The 15,896-nt window shown below is 39.1% G+C and overlaps 1 protein-coding gene across 2 annotated transcripts in view; it reads right to left on the minus strand.

Annotated features, from left to right (window-relative positions):
• The window catches only part of ESR1 (estrogen receptor 1), a 395,464-nt gene that overhangs the window by 72,716 nt on the left and 306,852 nt on the right, over window positions 1–15,896 (minus strand). For both annotated transcript variants that reach the window (XM_067701750.1, XM_067701749.1), the window contains exon 6: window positions 7,653–7,791. In XM_067701750.1, the coding sequence (XP_067557851.1) occupies window positions 7,653–7,791 (139 nt within the window). The remainder of the gene's footprint in view (window positions 1–7,652; window positions 7,792–15,896) is intronic.

Raw genomic sequence — 15,896 nt, forward strand, 5'->3', positions numbered from 1 at the left:
AAAGCTGGTAAGAGAGTAGACCTTAAAATTTCTCGTCGTAGGAAAATATATAAGTATTTGTGGTGATGGATGTTAACTCGACTTACTGTGGTGATCATTTTATAATATCTACATATATCAACTCATACGTTGTATACATGTGTTGTACAATATAATGTTATGTCAATTGTATCTCAATTTTTAACACAGTGATGGAGGAAGCTAAACTAGACATGAATGATGTGGGGTGTGATGGAGGCTTGCTTATAATGTCTTGCTTTTGCCTGCATTCATTTGTACACCAATATTACTCGACCACTAGACAGTGAGTTCCCTGAGGACAGGTCTGCCTCTTACACATTTTTTTCATATCCTCCAGTATCAGGCAGAATAGAGACATGGACATACTCAATAAATATCTACTGAGTTGACTTAAACTGAATCCTAACACAGACTTGAAGTTGTGTTATCTCCCTTTATCAATGGATTTTAATTGCACTCATTAAACAAATGAGGATCTTTCCAATTCCGACTATGGAAAAGCAGCTGCGATTAAAGCAGATATGAGAGAGGGATTACGTGATTACCTCTATGTAGCATGTGTGACTTAAATAATATCAAGATATTTTAGAACTGTCAAAAATATTATGATGATTGTATTTTAAATCAATTAGCAAGTTTAATTGTTAACAATTTATGGCAAATGCAAAAATAATGTGGTAGGTAAACATGTAAGAAAAGTTAAATTAATCTCTTACACAGGATTAATTCTTTGGTTGGAATTATGCCTTTTCCTCTGGGGCAATTTTATATTAAGTGGATCCTTACTGTTTATAGGCTTATTCCTCTTGAGGAGTTAAAGACTTGTGGCTTAGTAGCCTTTATAACATAGCACTGCTTAATTGCTTTGCTTTTAAGGAGAAATTTTGATTTGAATGTTTTGTTTTTTACCTTTTTCCAGTAGAACCCCTACAGGCGCTTTCATGATTGAAGGTCTTGTTGGTCAAATTGACTTTTTCCAAAACTCCAATATGTGTGTGTGTGTGTTTAGTATTTTTATTGAGATGTAATTCACATATCACATAATTGACCCACTTAAAGTGTGTCATGAAATTGGGTTTTAGTCCAATAGATATTTTGATACCTTTTCAATCAGAGATAGCAGTAATATTAGCAGCTTGGCTAATTTCTCTCTTCTTTGGGCCTCAATTTTTCTCCTCTGCAGTTTACAGTTTCATATTCCCAGGATTTGTCATAACTCTGCACCAAAGACTTTAAAGAATCAATCAGTTGGCATCTGCTGTTGAGGAATTAAGGACTCAGAACTGGAAAGAACCAATGGATCCAGCGCCAACAATACAAGCTGGTAAAACCCTTTGCTACCTGTATTCTCACATAATGAATAAAATATAGTATAGAAGACAACCCAACACACTACTGTACAGATTAAAGAGGTTACATAAAGGTTGGCTTCCTTTCTTTTCTTTCCTTATCCAATTCTATAAGGTAGAGCAAAAAAAAAAAGTTATGAACAAAGTTCTTGGGATATGAATGGGCCATATAGGGATGCAAACCAGCACAAGCCTGGAAAGTTATGAGGGGATCCAGCAAAGCCACTGGAGTAACCGAAACTGTCTCCTGCCCAGGACTGACTTTGCTGAGGAGCTGATCACTCCCCCACCCACCTGCTGCCCCTGCTATTATAACATCCCCCTTCAGTAGAGCATATATTTTTCAGAGAGAAGAAATCTAAAAAGGGAATATAAAGGGAGGTCCTCCTTTTTATGCCCAAGAAACCTTTAAACAAATTACATTCTGAATTTATCAACTTATTTCTGAACTTTCTTTTTTCACTCTTCCAAGTGAAAAAAATCTGCAAAGAATTTACATCAAATTTTACACAGGAAAAAAATTTAAAAGGCCAATTAAAAAAAGGCCAGTAAAAGCATTTGCTGGAAGCATTGTTTCATTTGCATGTTTTTATCTGCATGTTTTTTTCTGAAATATTTACAATAAATAACTTGAAATGAGCATGCTCTTGCTTCTAGAAAATGACTTTTTTTTTTTCAGTTTAAAGTGAATTTATGGTCTGAAAACAGTCAGCTATTTAGTAGAAGAAGCAAAATGTTCTCTCCAGTGCAACAACCTGTTTTTCTCTTACGGAAGAGAACTTATTCCTATTCCATGCCTACAAGTCAAAGAACTTTCTGTTGTCCAATATTATTTCCTACAGACAGAGCCTCCTGATGCAGGAGCGATGGAAAGAGCTAGATCAACAACCCTCTGGCCAGATGCTTGGTAGAGGGAATATTCTCCTTGTCGAGTTAAGCTTTGCTTTCAAATGGATGAATAGTTTTTTTTTTCTCTGAGAGTGAATAGGAATCGAAAGAGAGTGCTTTGGCTTCACTGAGAAATCCGCAAATATTTCTCAGAATTTGTTAGCATGGATGGCGCCAGCAAAACAGAATTTAGACAGTGCTCTGGGAACTGGATAGTCTCAGCGAACTGGCAATTCACACTGTGTCCTCTAACATCACATCTGCCTTCCAGCGATAGCAAACTTTACTCCTGCGAAAACAAAGCGATCCCACAAGGAATGACTTATATTGAACACTTTTGCTTCTGTTTTCCGTCTCTGTTTTTCCAGGGTGAGCACTCAAGCAGGACTAAACGAAGAGGTGCATTCCTAGTTGACACAGGGGACATATTTTGTGTTTTCTGGTGCCAAAACACACCAAGGGATTAGGTGCTAGAATGGAAAATGAGTTTTCTCCATTTCCTGATTACTTTCACAGGTGTTCTTATTATCTTTAACTTCCCTCTTATAAAATACACACACACACACTGAGAGAAATTACTGGGTTCTCTACTAATACCTGATAATAAGCTTTATTTCTTGGTTTTCACAGGAAGAGAAGACTGCATTAAGTGCTTGGAACTCACTGCTGCAAGATACAGGGAAGAACTGGAAACTGGGTAAGCTAAGTGGCAAGGATAACATTACCCTTCAAGCATATGACTACCAGGAAAGCTATAAACTACCAGAATCAAGATATCATGGGTTATCATCGGGAGTAAATCAAGCAATAACTATTTTGAAACGGATGCTAGATAGGAAATACAGTCCTCTGCTCACAAGTGTGGGATGGTAATCCAGCAATTTTTTTATATTCCTATAATCACTAAACCCCATTTGCCAATACTAACATTTGAGTAATTACAAGGGAAGACTGAGGTATATTCTATCCTCTTGATAGCCTTGGAAAGCAAGGCTGGATTTGCAAAGAAGGCTTAAGAAAACAGGATATCATTGTAATCTATCGCAGATAAACCCTTGTCTCTAGTTAGCAACGTTGATAATCCCTGGGTGACAGGACTCCTTGGGACTTCTGGCTTTCCCTTGTCCCCAGGTCTATGCAGATGTAAACACCCTATGGAGGCCGACTTTGCAAAGGTAGTATCACCAACCCTGAGATAAAATAAAAATGATGCAGCTATCACTCATCTTTTGCTTACCAGCTCTCAAATACTTGGCTTTAAAACTCATGGATTTCTACATTTTGTTACAAAAAATGTTTACAATGTGCAAAAGGATGGGAAAAGAGCAAAACAGAGATCAAGGTGACTGATGTTAATCAGAAAGCTGAATGTTATCAAAAGGGTTGGGAGCCTGCAAGGCGAAAACATAAACAGTGCTCTCAACTATCACTCAAAAGTCATCTTCCAGATGTATAAAATTTCAAATGGGTTGCTGGTCACAATATTTTTTACTGTTATACATATATCAATGTCATCAAAAGCAGTTATCTTCTAATACCAAGAGAGTAATTTAATAATATTGAAATTTTATAATATTTAGGTACATGTTAATAATTAGAAAATTATATACTATAGACCATATTTAAAAAATAATATTATTTATATATTTTTCTAATCATTAACATGATTAGAAATGTATGTATGTAAATGTTCTTAAACATATTAAGACCTGGAGGATTTTACTCCATAGTGGGTCTAGTGATGGAAGAAAAATAAGATCCTCTGTTTATCTTCATTCGGAATTTAACAGGTTTGTGGAATATAAGCAGAAGTATAAGCATAAGACAAATGCACTTAGTAATTTTAAAAATCCTTTCGAAACAGATGTATCTTAATTTCTTCAAAGTCTAGAAGGGTCTAAGCCAGGAATTAAGTAGCCCTGAACAAGAAGTGAGTGAGTTTGATGACAAGAACAGTTGAAATGACCATCAGAAGACGTGGCTTCTCCTGACTCTGCCATGAGCCACCGGGGGACCCTGGCCAGTGCAATTAACACACACTTATCAGGGATCATGGAAGACTTTGTTCATTGGAGGGAACAAAAAGGCGAACAAGATCTGGTTCCTGCCTGCGTGAAGTTCATGAGCTGAAAGGGAAGATAAGACATACAGTCATAACTTACAGGTGGCAGAAGGAGAATAAGAGAAGCAGAAACCAAACCCCATGAGAACATAGACAAAGAAAAGGCTACTTTCTGGCTAAAGAGGAGAGAGTCTGGAGGAAGGTTTTCTGGAAGAGTAACATCTGAAATGGCCTTAAAGAAGGTCCCAAGATTCTGACAATGAATCCTAAAGGTACAGGGCCTTTCAGACGCAGTGGAAAAAAACCTTGAAGAGTGAAGTCAAGTTCGTGGCTCTCAGGCTGCAGTCAGGGCCCAGGTGTTTGTTAGCCTGGAAAAGAGCCCACCAGGCTCACTTAATCCCCAGAACTCCGTTTTGGACTCAAAGCCACTGGCCTTCCTCATTACATCATCTGACCCGCTCTGCTGATGTCTGTGTCTGTGACACTTGCAACAGGGATTCATAATTATCAAGGTAAGAAGTCTAGACGGAACTTTCTAAAGAAGGCAGAGAGCCAATGGAAGCTGAATCAGGAAGCATCAGGATCGCAGCTGTGCCTTAGAAGGAAGCCTCTGGCAGCCCTGTGGGAAGAGACTGAAGGAAAGAGGGCCGGTGGCCGAGAGACAGCACTGGAGAGGCAAGCCTGTGGGGAGGGCTGACTTGGACCTGTGCTAGGGGAGGAATGGCGACAAAGCGGAGGTGTGGATTTCAGAAACAGGGCAGGAAGGATTTGACAGTTAACTGGATAATCTGGTGGGGGAAGTGGAATCCATGGTTAACTTGAACTTGACAGCTTCAGTGTCTAGGTGAATGCCACTAATAGAAAAAAAGAAAAGGAACAAACGTGGTGAGGAAGATAATGTATTCAATCCTGTGAGTCTGAAGAGCTTATAGGATTTTGAAATGGGAAAATCTAGAGTAGTGGTTCTCAACCAGGGACAATTCTGTGCCTCCCTTCCCCCCGCCCCCCCCCCCCACAGGGGACATTTAGAAATGTCTGGAGACATTTGGGGTTGTCATCTCTGGGGAAAGGGATGCTGCTACGAGAGCATCTAGTAGGTTAAGTCCAGGAATGCTGCTAAACATCCTAAAATACACAGGACAGTCCCCCCACAAGAAAGAATAATCCAACCAAAAATGTCAATAGTGCAGAAGTTGAGAAATCCCGTTCTAGAGGTAGTAGGAACTTCCCATCTGGAAGTTTAGAAGGTAGGAATGGAGAGAAATGAGAACTCTTAGTCACTGACACTGCAGTGAGAAACATGGGAGAAAATTAAGCACACTGACAGTGTGTGGAAAAGAAAGGCAGGTGGTTGGTAAGATCCTACACAATATCACCTTGCTGGCAAAATGAGTTTCATCGGGGCGAGGTGATGTCACAAACACTTTCGTATCTAAAATGCAATGACTGATGATTGCTCTCAGGAAGTGTGTACCTAAGAAGGTAAACATGGATGAGGTAGTAACTCAAGGGACACATCAATTCAGTCAGGAATGTCCCCAATATCCTAAACCCTGAAGACACCTTCCAGTCTACTGTGGAGAAACACTGTATGTGGTCTATGATTTTCATCTGCAAATTTATTATAACTTGGTCATGGAACGACATGACTGTAACAGAAAAAATTGAAAAGCAGCAGAAGAAAAAGGAGGAGGAGAAAGAAAAGGAGGAAGAGGAGATAGGCCAAAAAAAAAAGAAGGAAAGAGGAAAGCGAAGGAAAACAGGAAAAAAGAGGTGGAAGAGAAAAATGACAAGAGAAACAAGGGAAGGGAAGGGAAGGGAAAGGAAGGAAAAGAAGTGAAGAAGCACTGTAGAGACATCCTCTAAAAGGCAGGCTCAATACCATGCGAGGGCAGTTCTACGGAACCAGACCAGTGGCCGCTCTCGATCAGTCCACAGAACTGTGATACGGGCCTATATTCCACGGAAAGAAAGAGCTGCTTCTTGAACAGCATCATCACTGTTGATGACGCTATAATAACACAAAATGATGAAAGAGTAACCAATACGTATACAATTCTCCAGTATTTAAATAAATAAATGTTGCCAGAACTCTGTTCCAGGTGGCTTGGCCGGTGTAGGAAAGGAAGCCAGAGCGGGACAGGAGATGAGGGGGCAGCGTGGTGCTCCAAAAGGAAGGAAAGCCCAAAGGTGCATCGCGTGCAACCTGGCAGCCTTGGACTGATGAGCAGAGGCAAAAAATGTCTGCAAGGAACAACTAGAAGACGGATCTTTCCCATTCAAATGATTATGTCGTCCGTAAAGACAAGGTACATCTGGTAACAAAAGGTCACAGTAGCAGACCAGAGAAGGCATTGCTGATGAGGAAGGAGTGTGAAGGACGTGTGCGCAGGGCAGGAGCCAACATGAGTGTGCCAGAGACAGACACATCTTGAATTCCAATCCTGGCTCCACCATCGGCTAGCTCAACGCTCTTTGCAAGTAGCAGAATGTCTCTGAAACCTAGCATCCTTTCTGGTAAAACGTGAACGATAAGGCTTCCAGGAGTGCTGTGATGATTAAATGAGATCATGTATGTAAAGTATTCAGCACAGCAGCTGGGGCTGGGTAGGGACTCTGTTAGTGGTAGCTGCTGTTAACTAATGTCTACATTCGATTACTCTAAGCGATGACTGAATAAGAAAGAACAGGACCCACATTACAAGTCAACCCAAATAGAATACATGAAATAAGGTGGCACATTTGAAAACTGAAATCTTCATTTTCTAAAATAAGCAAGTTAATTGTATGAATTCATAAAACTGGAAGTGGCCTTCAGAACTCTGTTCAAATTTCTTCATTTACTGATGGCAAAATTGGAAAAGGAAATGAAAAGTCTATTGTGGTTTGGATGTACATGAGGCAAAAAAAGATTTTAATTAAAGGAAAGTTACTCATCGTTCTTTTATATAACACAAGATGAAGGTGACGTTAGAAAATTACAGTTCACAATTTTGTAAATACACACAAATACATATGTGTATATATATTGATACATACATATGTGTATCTATATTGATACATGCATATATGTATATAGAAATATACACACATATATACAATATACATGTATATTTTAGAAATGAGAGAGCTAATCTGGGGAGCCATCAGGCAGACAGTTATCCTTAGCCTTCTGTGAACTCGACTACCCTACATCACCCGAACACACCCATTTGTAAATATATCTGATAAAGTTCTTGGAAGCTTCGTGCAATGCTGAATAAAGGAGCTTCAGGATCAAACTGGTGATTATCAAGAACGTGCTTCCCCCAAACTACAGCGAGGTCACTCACCTGTCCAGGAGCAAGTTAGGAGCAAACAGGAGCTTCCCTGGGTGCTCCATGGAGCGCCAGACAAGACCAATCATGAGAATCTCTAGCCAGGCACATTCCAGAAGGTGGACCTGATCATGGAGGGTCAAATCCACAAATCCTGAAACAAGACAAGAAAACCCTGCTGACTCAAACGAAAAGTAATGCAACCAGGGATTTGAAGTGGTAGGGTCTATTTTTTATTAGATGGGAAAACATAAATTAGAAGCACACAGTAGGAAAGTCAAGTAACTATTTTTTAAACCTAGCATATCAATGAACTTTACTGTGGCATTTTTTTAATGTCTTAGTGTCATATCTACAGAAATATACTAACTTAAGCAACCCACTTAGTTTTCTATAACGTTCTGAACTTAGTGTTAAAATGTGTATGCTTTTTACTTAGACATTTCTAATAGCCCTATGTGATCATTACATTTCATTTCTGTTTCAGCTGAAGATATTTAGGTGCAGGAAATTTAAATTACTTGCCCTAAACCAAATAGGAATTGGAGCACAGGCAGGGCCAAAGTCACTAAATTTCTACCTCTTTGCTTCATCACTAAGCCATGCTCTTTTTTTCACACCATGGAAAAGAAAGACTAATGCAGTAGAATGTGTAAATAAATCACTCGGGAGAGAATGAGTCAGATGAATAAAAGTGACATTATGGTTACTTCTGGTAATAAACACTAAAAAGTGCCCGTGTTTTCCAATGGCGTATTGGGAGAGTAAAGCTTTCTCCAATCATCACTGACAATATGGTGGATGCCTAATAGTAATAATAATAGTGAGAAGAAGGAGGGGGAGAAGGAGAAGAAGGGGAAAGAAGAGGAAGATCAATTGATTGAGCCTTTACTATGGGTTAGAAGCGATGCTAAGTACTTCCCATACCAATTTTTAAAGTATTTATTAACACAATAATTCTCAGAGGTAGGAACTCACGGGGATATCATTTTACAGATAAGGAAACAGATGTTCAGAGAGCTTATATACTAGTTAAGGTCAGAGATGGAAATATAATCTCCAGAACCTATGTCCTTGACCACAAGTGACAGTGCTTGTTATGTGCTGCAATTGATTGTAGACTTTGGATCAAGTGACTAAATAAATCTAACCACACAAATTAAGACATGCCAGAGTGACAAGGGCATTGCATAAACAAGATGTCCATAAAGTTTGCTCCTTTCCAAATCGGTTCCCTGTTCTTTTGTCCTGAGGTACCCCCATCACATTTCCTTCCTCTCTCTCTCTGCCCTCAACCCTTTGTTCTCTCTTATCCATGAGATGGGTCTAGGAATCCCATTTTTCTTTGTCCTCTTCTTTAATTTTTTCTCACTAGTATTATACTTTTATTAGTTATCTATACTTGTATTTACTAAAAAGCCAAAATGTAAGTTTATTTTCCTTAAGCAGTAGTAGCGATGGTTTGCCCACTGAATGTTTCTTCTTGGGGGTGTTGATTAAAGAATCAGCATGAAACAATTAGCTCATCATTTCTTATATACTTAAGTGCCATCTTTCATATAATCCTTACCACCAAGTAGATGATGATCCACATAGAGAAACCCAAGGTGGAGAAAGACCTCAGAGTGTAAGCCCCCGCTAGCCACCATCCCATAACCAAGCCTCATTAACCCTATCTTTGAAGTAACCATAAAATTATTTTTCTCCTTTCTATATTTCCACCATTACTGCATTTATTTAATTCTCCAAGAGTCTCTCATCTTTTTGCCTTCTTTAACTCAGCATAATTATTTTAAGACTTACCTATGTTGTTACGTGTATAACTAGTTGATTCTTTTCATTGCTGAGTGGTATTCCACTCAGCAATAAAGAACAGTTGATTCTTTTTATTGGATATAGCCAATAAATAAATACAATTTATCCTTTCATTGGATATTTGATTAACTTCAGGCTATTACAAATAAAATTGCCATGAGCAATCTATGTACAATTGTTTGTATGGACATATGCTTTCATTTCTCCTGGGTAAATATTTAAGTGTACTATGGCTGGATTATAAGGTAGGTATATAGTAGGTATATGTTTAACTTTTTAAGAAACTGCTAAACTGTCTTCAAAAGTGATTGTTCCATTTTACAACCCCGACAGCAATGGATGATAGTACCAGTCTCGCCACATCTTCAGCCAATACTTAGTATGGTCAGTCTTTTTCATGTTAGACATTCTAGTAGATGTACAGAGGTATCACACTGGCACTGTGATTTTAATTTGCATTTCCCTAATGACTAATGATATTGAGCATCTTTTCATGTGCTTCTAACAGATCATTATCTTACACTATATTCACATTAATTATGCATGTGTCTGTAAATCCTTCTAGACTATGTACTCATTAGAAGCACAAAATGCATAATTCTATCAAACTCTGCTTTTTTCACATCTACATTTAGTGCACCTTCTGCTACACCATTCAGCCATGCCAAGGCCAATTAACAGTGTAGCATTTATCAGAGCAAGTGTCTTCCCACTGGAAAGGGTGGGTTTCAGTCACACAAAGCGGGACTTGCAACTGGAGAGAAAATGGGCAGTTCTGTTCATAAGAAAAACTAAGGGACTAAAAAACAGTGACTGGGTTTCAGGACTCCTGGGAAGAAAAAGGAACAGATATCCCTACACCTTGGAACTGTTTACCTATAGCATGCTTTGGGTCAAATGGACTAGCCTTGCTCTGGAAGAAGCACTGCCGAAGGCAGCAAGAAAGGCTTCTCTTTCTCAGTAGTCAACGTCTAATGGGATAGACCATCTCCAGTGAGCAGTGTTTATAAGGAAAACTCACAGGCAAGTTTTAATTCTTTAAGATTTCATCCCAATTTTTCAGATAGTCTCATAAGAGCAATATAAACCTACCCTATAAATCAAACTCACTTTCAGAAATGTTAACATTTGAGAGGTATTTTCTCTCTTCTCATGACATTCTCTGTTTGATGTGGAAAAAAAATGTAACCCTGTGATAATGTCACCCATAATGAAACCTACACAATGTAATTCAATACCCTCCATGAGCCCCAAACAATCACGCAGGATGACATTTAGAGGGTATCTCGAGAGAGAACTGCAGCCATGTAACCAATCAATTTTGGAAAACCAAAGGAGCACTTTCTGGTAGCAACCTTACATATTAAACTGAATCATACTTTTTAATTCTCACGTCAAAACTTCAGTGCTATTTAAGTCGGACAGTTTTAGTGGTTTTTGGGGAGTCTCAGAAGCTCACCATAACCATTTGTACCACAGAGGTCTGGTGATTATGAAATCTGTCTGAAGTATGTCTGTTAGTGACAGTTTTCAGTCTGAATCCAGCAGAATTGCTGGGTCCTTCTGTTGAAATGATGTAGATCTCTCAAAAAGGAATAGTCTCTTTAATTATCTTTCCCAGCTGTGCATATTGCCTGCAGACAAGGGTTATTGTGTCTCTTCCAAAGTGTCCTCTGCAAGTTCCTGGGGCAGGGCTGCAGGGAGTGTGCAAAAACTGTCAATTAACCTTCTCAGTGAACGGGAGGGCTACTGAAGGAAGTTACTGGATGGAGTGTCTCTTCCAATATACTGATCTCAATATTATTTTAACCACACAGGAGCTGCACGCTCTTTTGGTGTAGAATAAATGTCCTTTAATACTCTCAATTCATATACAGTGAAGAAAAATAATGTAATAAATCCCAAACAAAATTACACTGGGCCAACTACCTATAGACACCGAGTTTCAATCCTTTGGCTTCTTTTCCTTCGAAACAGGAAGAATAATCTATTATGCAACTTCAGCTGAATCTATCATAACTTAGAGGCATGCAGCAATGCCTTTCTTGAACACTTGAAAGTGTGGCCAGTATGAAGGTGGGAGCTAGCAGCATCTAGGGGATGTGAATAGAGGCATCAGTGACAGAACTTCTCACAGGTGACACAGTGAGACATGATTTACCCCCCATCACTTAGGGACTCTCATTTAGTGCCAGTGGCAAGGGGTCTTCAGGGCTGTGGAATCCACACCAGTGGGTTAGAATGCATACCTCAAAAGTAGTAACAGTAGTTTATTGAGACCAAGTGAAATCAGCTGCAAGGAAATCTCACTTTATAAAATAAAATTTTAAGAGAAAGCGAACATGAGCCTTTTTCTCTAGTCTGCACTTACAGGTCTAGTAATAGAGTATCCAGAGATAGGATATACTGGAAACAGACAGAAACGCTTCAAGTCCTGTTCGCCACCTGTTATGTGGGCAGGGATCTGATGAAGTTGAGGAAGGCCTCTTTCAGAGAAAAAGAGTCTCTCCATACAGACAAGCAGCTTGTTATTTCCAGTCTCATCACCAAGTAAAGATATTTCTGCCTTCTTTCTTCGTTATAAGGTAACTGTTTTGCCTCCAAGAGTTTCCACTGCGTTTTGACTGTGAAAGGAGCTCGTGGCATGTCTTCCCCACTCCCTTGGGCCTCATGAGATCCTAAGCCCTCTTCCCCACTCTGCTAGGGACTGCCATACTAACTGCTTAATTTGCCTTGGCACACAGGAGATACTTAAAGCCTTACCCACTCTTACTGGGTGTGGCAAGACACGGCAAAGTGTGCCGAGAGCCTGAGGCAAAATGACTAATATAATATGAATGCCCCTTAAGTTCTGCAGTGCTGTTGAGTAAAAGAGAAACCAGAGTGGGTCTTCAGTAGAGGCATGAGAAAAAAAATGAGGGCTACAGTAATTGTATTTCTTATTTCCATGGAATACAATCTATATGTTATAGATGCAAAACAAAGCAGAATCTCTGTGAAGAAAAAAGCAACTTTTTCCTGGGGAGCAGTTGTCTCAAAACTAGAAGCCTGGTGGTTGGTTCCCTTAGTAAATCCACTGGAAAAATATTAGTTTCCTGACCTTCAAAAAATTAATCATGTTCTCAGTCATATGATGACCCCAGTGTTCTCCAAAATGTCAGTTATGTTGCCCATTGCATTCTTTCTGTTTTGCCTTAACTCAGTGAAAGAAGATTTAAATAATTCATCTATTTTCCCCTTGATGCCAAAATAAAATAAGGGTTTTTTTAAAAAAAAAAAGAAAGAAAGAACATATGGAACATGAGATTGTAGCATAAATCAGCTACAAACTGAATAAAACTTGGGATTTCTGAGAGAAAGCCTATAGAACAGATAATGTCGGAACAACCTAGATCCCAGCTCAAATGCTAAGCAGTCTTCACATCCTCCATTTTGTTGTTGTTGTTTTTTTTCTTTTTATCCACAAGATAGTAACTTAATGCCATACTACGAACCATGTACCTCATGGTATAGTTGACTATAACCTCCCTCCTCCAAATAAAAATATGGAATCTCCTTCATATGCAGCCTCATTATAGAGAGACCCATTAGAACTGTGATTCTCATTCTCTAACGCTTTAAGATGTCTCCGTAACATATAAGCATTGAAAAATTCTTTTCTAAGAAATGAGTTTAATCCATTTAAATAAATAATGTAATATACCACTCTTACCAAATATGTACCACTGTTATAGAATAAAATGGGATGAGACTATCACTTGTTTAGACATCCTGAACCACAGTGCAAGAACATGGGCCTCCTACCAAGCCTGCCCCACATCACACCCCTGTGTATTCTGGCTTCCCTCCGCTATAATAAAAGGAAGTGTTCCCAGGCCCCCTCTGGCAAACATCACCTATCCAAAGCCCTTATGCAAACACCGTACTCAATATCCACCTTGCCAATACCAAGCGGACACTTTCCAGAGGCTACAACAGCCTCACCCTCAGGCCTGATTATTAGGTATTTCCAAGTCACTTCCCAAGATGTAACTCTTTGGAAGGTACACACCCTCCCTTCTCCCCCAACAGAATGAGGAGGACAGAAGTAATTAAAAGACAATGAACCGAAAAGACACGTAGACCTGGCTTGAAATTATTCCGTGGCCCACGGTCAGTTACTTAAGGTCTCTGAAAGCTCTTCCCATCTGTAAAATAATCACTTTGGGTTATTGTAAAAATTAAGGAGTTAGCAGATGTCTCAGTTCCAGAGTGGCTACTCAGTGAACATTTGTACTCTTCCCTACTTCATCCCAACAGGCTGGAACTTCTGTCCAGTAGAAGGGAAGACCACTTTTGCAACGTACCAAGAGAAATGTTTGGTTTTAAAATATTGGAGATTTAGAACTTCAAACTTAAATAGAGCACTTTGTGTTTGCCCTAAATCATGACGTCATGTTGTGTTTTCTGTTTATTTTTTCTTTTTATTTATATGTAAAAAATAACCTAATAAAAAGGATAAAAGACTTCCTGGACATCAAACAGTTCTTACAAAACAACATTTTCATGATTTAAAAGTGGAGGGAACATGAGCATGTGGGTTATATTTCTCCTAAAATACATATGTGAAAAAATGAAAAAAGAAAGCACGTTTGGGCTTTTATTATACTCAAAGCATTTCAAGATGTTTAGCAAATCCAGAATGCAGCTGTCCTCATGCACCCCTCCCCGACCAGCCCCAATATAAGTGGCCCATGGCTTTCTATTGAACTCAGCAGACCTCCACTGAGGTCCTTTGTTGCTCCTTATTTGCCTTGGGGTAGAGAGAATGAATCTTACCCTGAGGTGACTACATGCGTTGGGAAATAAAGTGGTATTCTCAAGGCAATGCTAAGCAATAAAAACCAGTGGTAAGTGAAGAACTGAATGTGACAAAGTTGACGTTTTTAAAATCTGTCACGTTTAGCATAGTTGACAGCCAAATTAATTTGAGTAAAGATCGAAGAATTCAGTCCAGAGGTTTTAAAATAAACAAAGGTACTGCCTTTAAAATTACTGGAGCGTCCTTCAAACACCCCTTACTTAGAAGACCATACGTTGAAAGAATTACAGATGATGAAAGTCATGATATCTATATAGATCCACGAACTTTCCAATCTTGACTCTGCAAACTGACAAGAGTGTCATGTTTTAGCTGACACTGTATGATGAAGACACTATGACATGATTACTAATCCCTTCAGAACAGTGCAGCAAGAGCTTAACACATTTTACTCTGTGACTTATTTTTACGTGTACAGATTCAAAGGTAGAGTTTCTAAGGCACATCCAAAAGAAAAACCAACACCGCTGTCTGCGGTTATTCTCCTTCTTCCCCAGTTTTATCTGAATGAAAGACAAACAACAGAGAGCTTGCTTGGGAGGATCTGAGATATTTCCCAGACATCTCTCTTACAATGCATACATGAGAGATAAACTAGATGCAGAAAATTGTCCTTCCTCTGAAAAGATCTTAGGTATAATGAGTAGATTACTCACTGAGAAAGGATATCCAAAGACAACACTGGCTTCAAGTTTGCTCAATTGTTGCTTGGTGTTTTTTTTTTTTTTTTTTTTGCGGTACACAGGCCTCTCACTGTTGTGGCCTCTCCCGTTGCGGAGCACAGGCTCTGGACACGCAGGCTCAGCGGCCATGGCTCACGGGCCCAGCTGCTCCGCGGCATGTGGGATCTTCCTGGACCGGGGCACGAACCCGTGTCCCCTGCATCGGCAGGCGGATTCCCAACCACTGCGCCACCAGGGAAGCCCCTGTTGCTTGGTTTTAAACACCCTCCCAGAACTATATTCAAGGAACCACACTCCTTATAATGCTTCTTTGAAAAATTGTTAGACTTTCCCACAAAAGTGTATTCAGACTCTACTACAAAAATTTTCTAGAAGATTTTCCTCGCTTCAGACATCAGCCCACATTTATTGTTTAGTCATCGTACATGTCTCTGGATATGCATCTGTGTGTGTGAACTATTGCGGTTACATTTTACTCAACAACCAGTATTTGACTATGTTTACACATCAATGTATAGGAAAAAAAAAAAAAAAAGAAGAAGAAAGTGTATGGAAATAAATTACCTCTGATCTAGAGAGGTAATTGTAGAACTTCTCTGATTAGAAAGAAAAAATGGAGCACCTCAAGACTTTAAGTTTAGAATTACATATTGTAGCATATGTAAAATAATTTTAATACAAAGAAGGAAGTATTCTTGACTTAAAAGCTGAACTTCATAAAATATTTCCCTTAACCTTTATTTAGTGATTTAGTTTACCACACTCCTTTAAATGGCTAGATACGTATTTTCTTATTTTTCAAAGGTTCGGTATGTCTTAATTCTGATCACAGCATGTGTGAACTTGTGAAATGCTGACTATATCCCTTTAAAAAATTAGGTTCTCAATTTTTGTAGTAGG

The sequence above is a fragment of the Pseudorca crassidens genome, chromosome 13 (assembly GCF_039906515.1).
Source record: "Pseudorca crassidens isolate mPseCra1 chromosome 13, mPseCra1.hap1, whole genome shotgun sequence".
Classification (NCBI taxonomy): Eukaryota; Metazoa; Chordata; class Mammalia; order Artiodactyla; family Delphinidae; genus Pseudorca; species Pseudorca crassidens.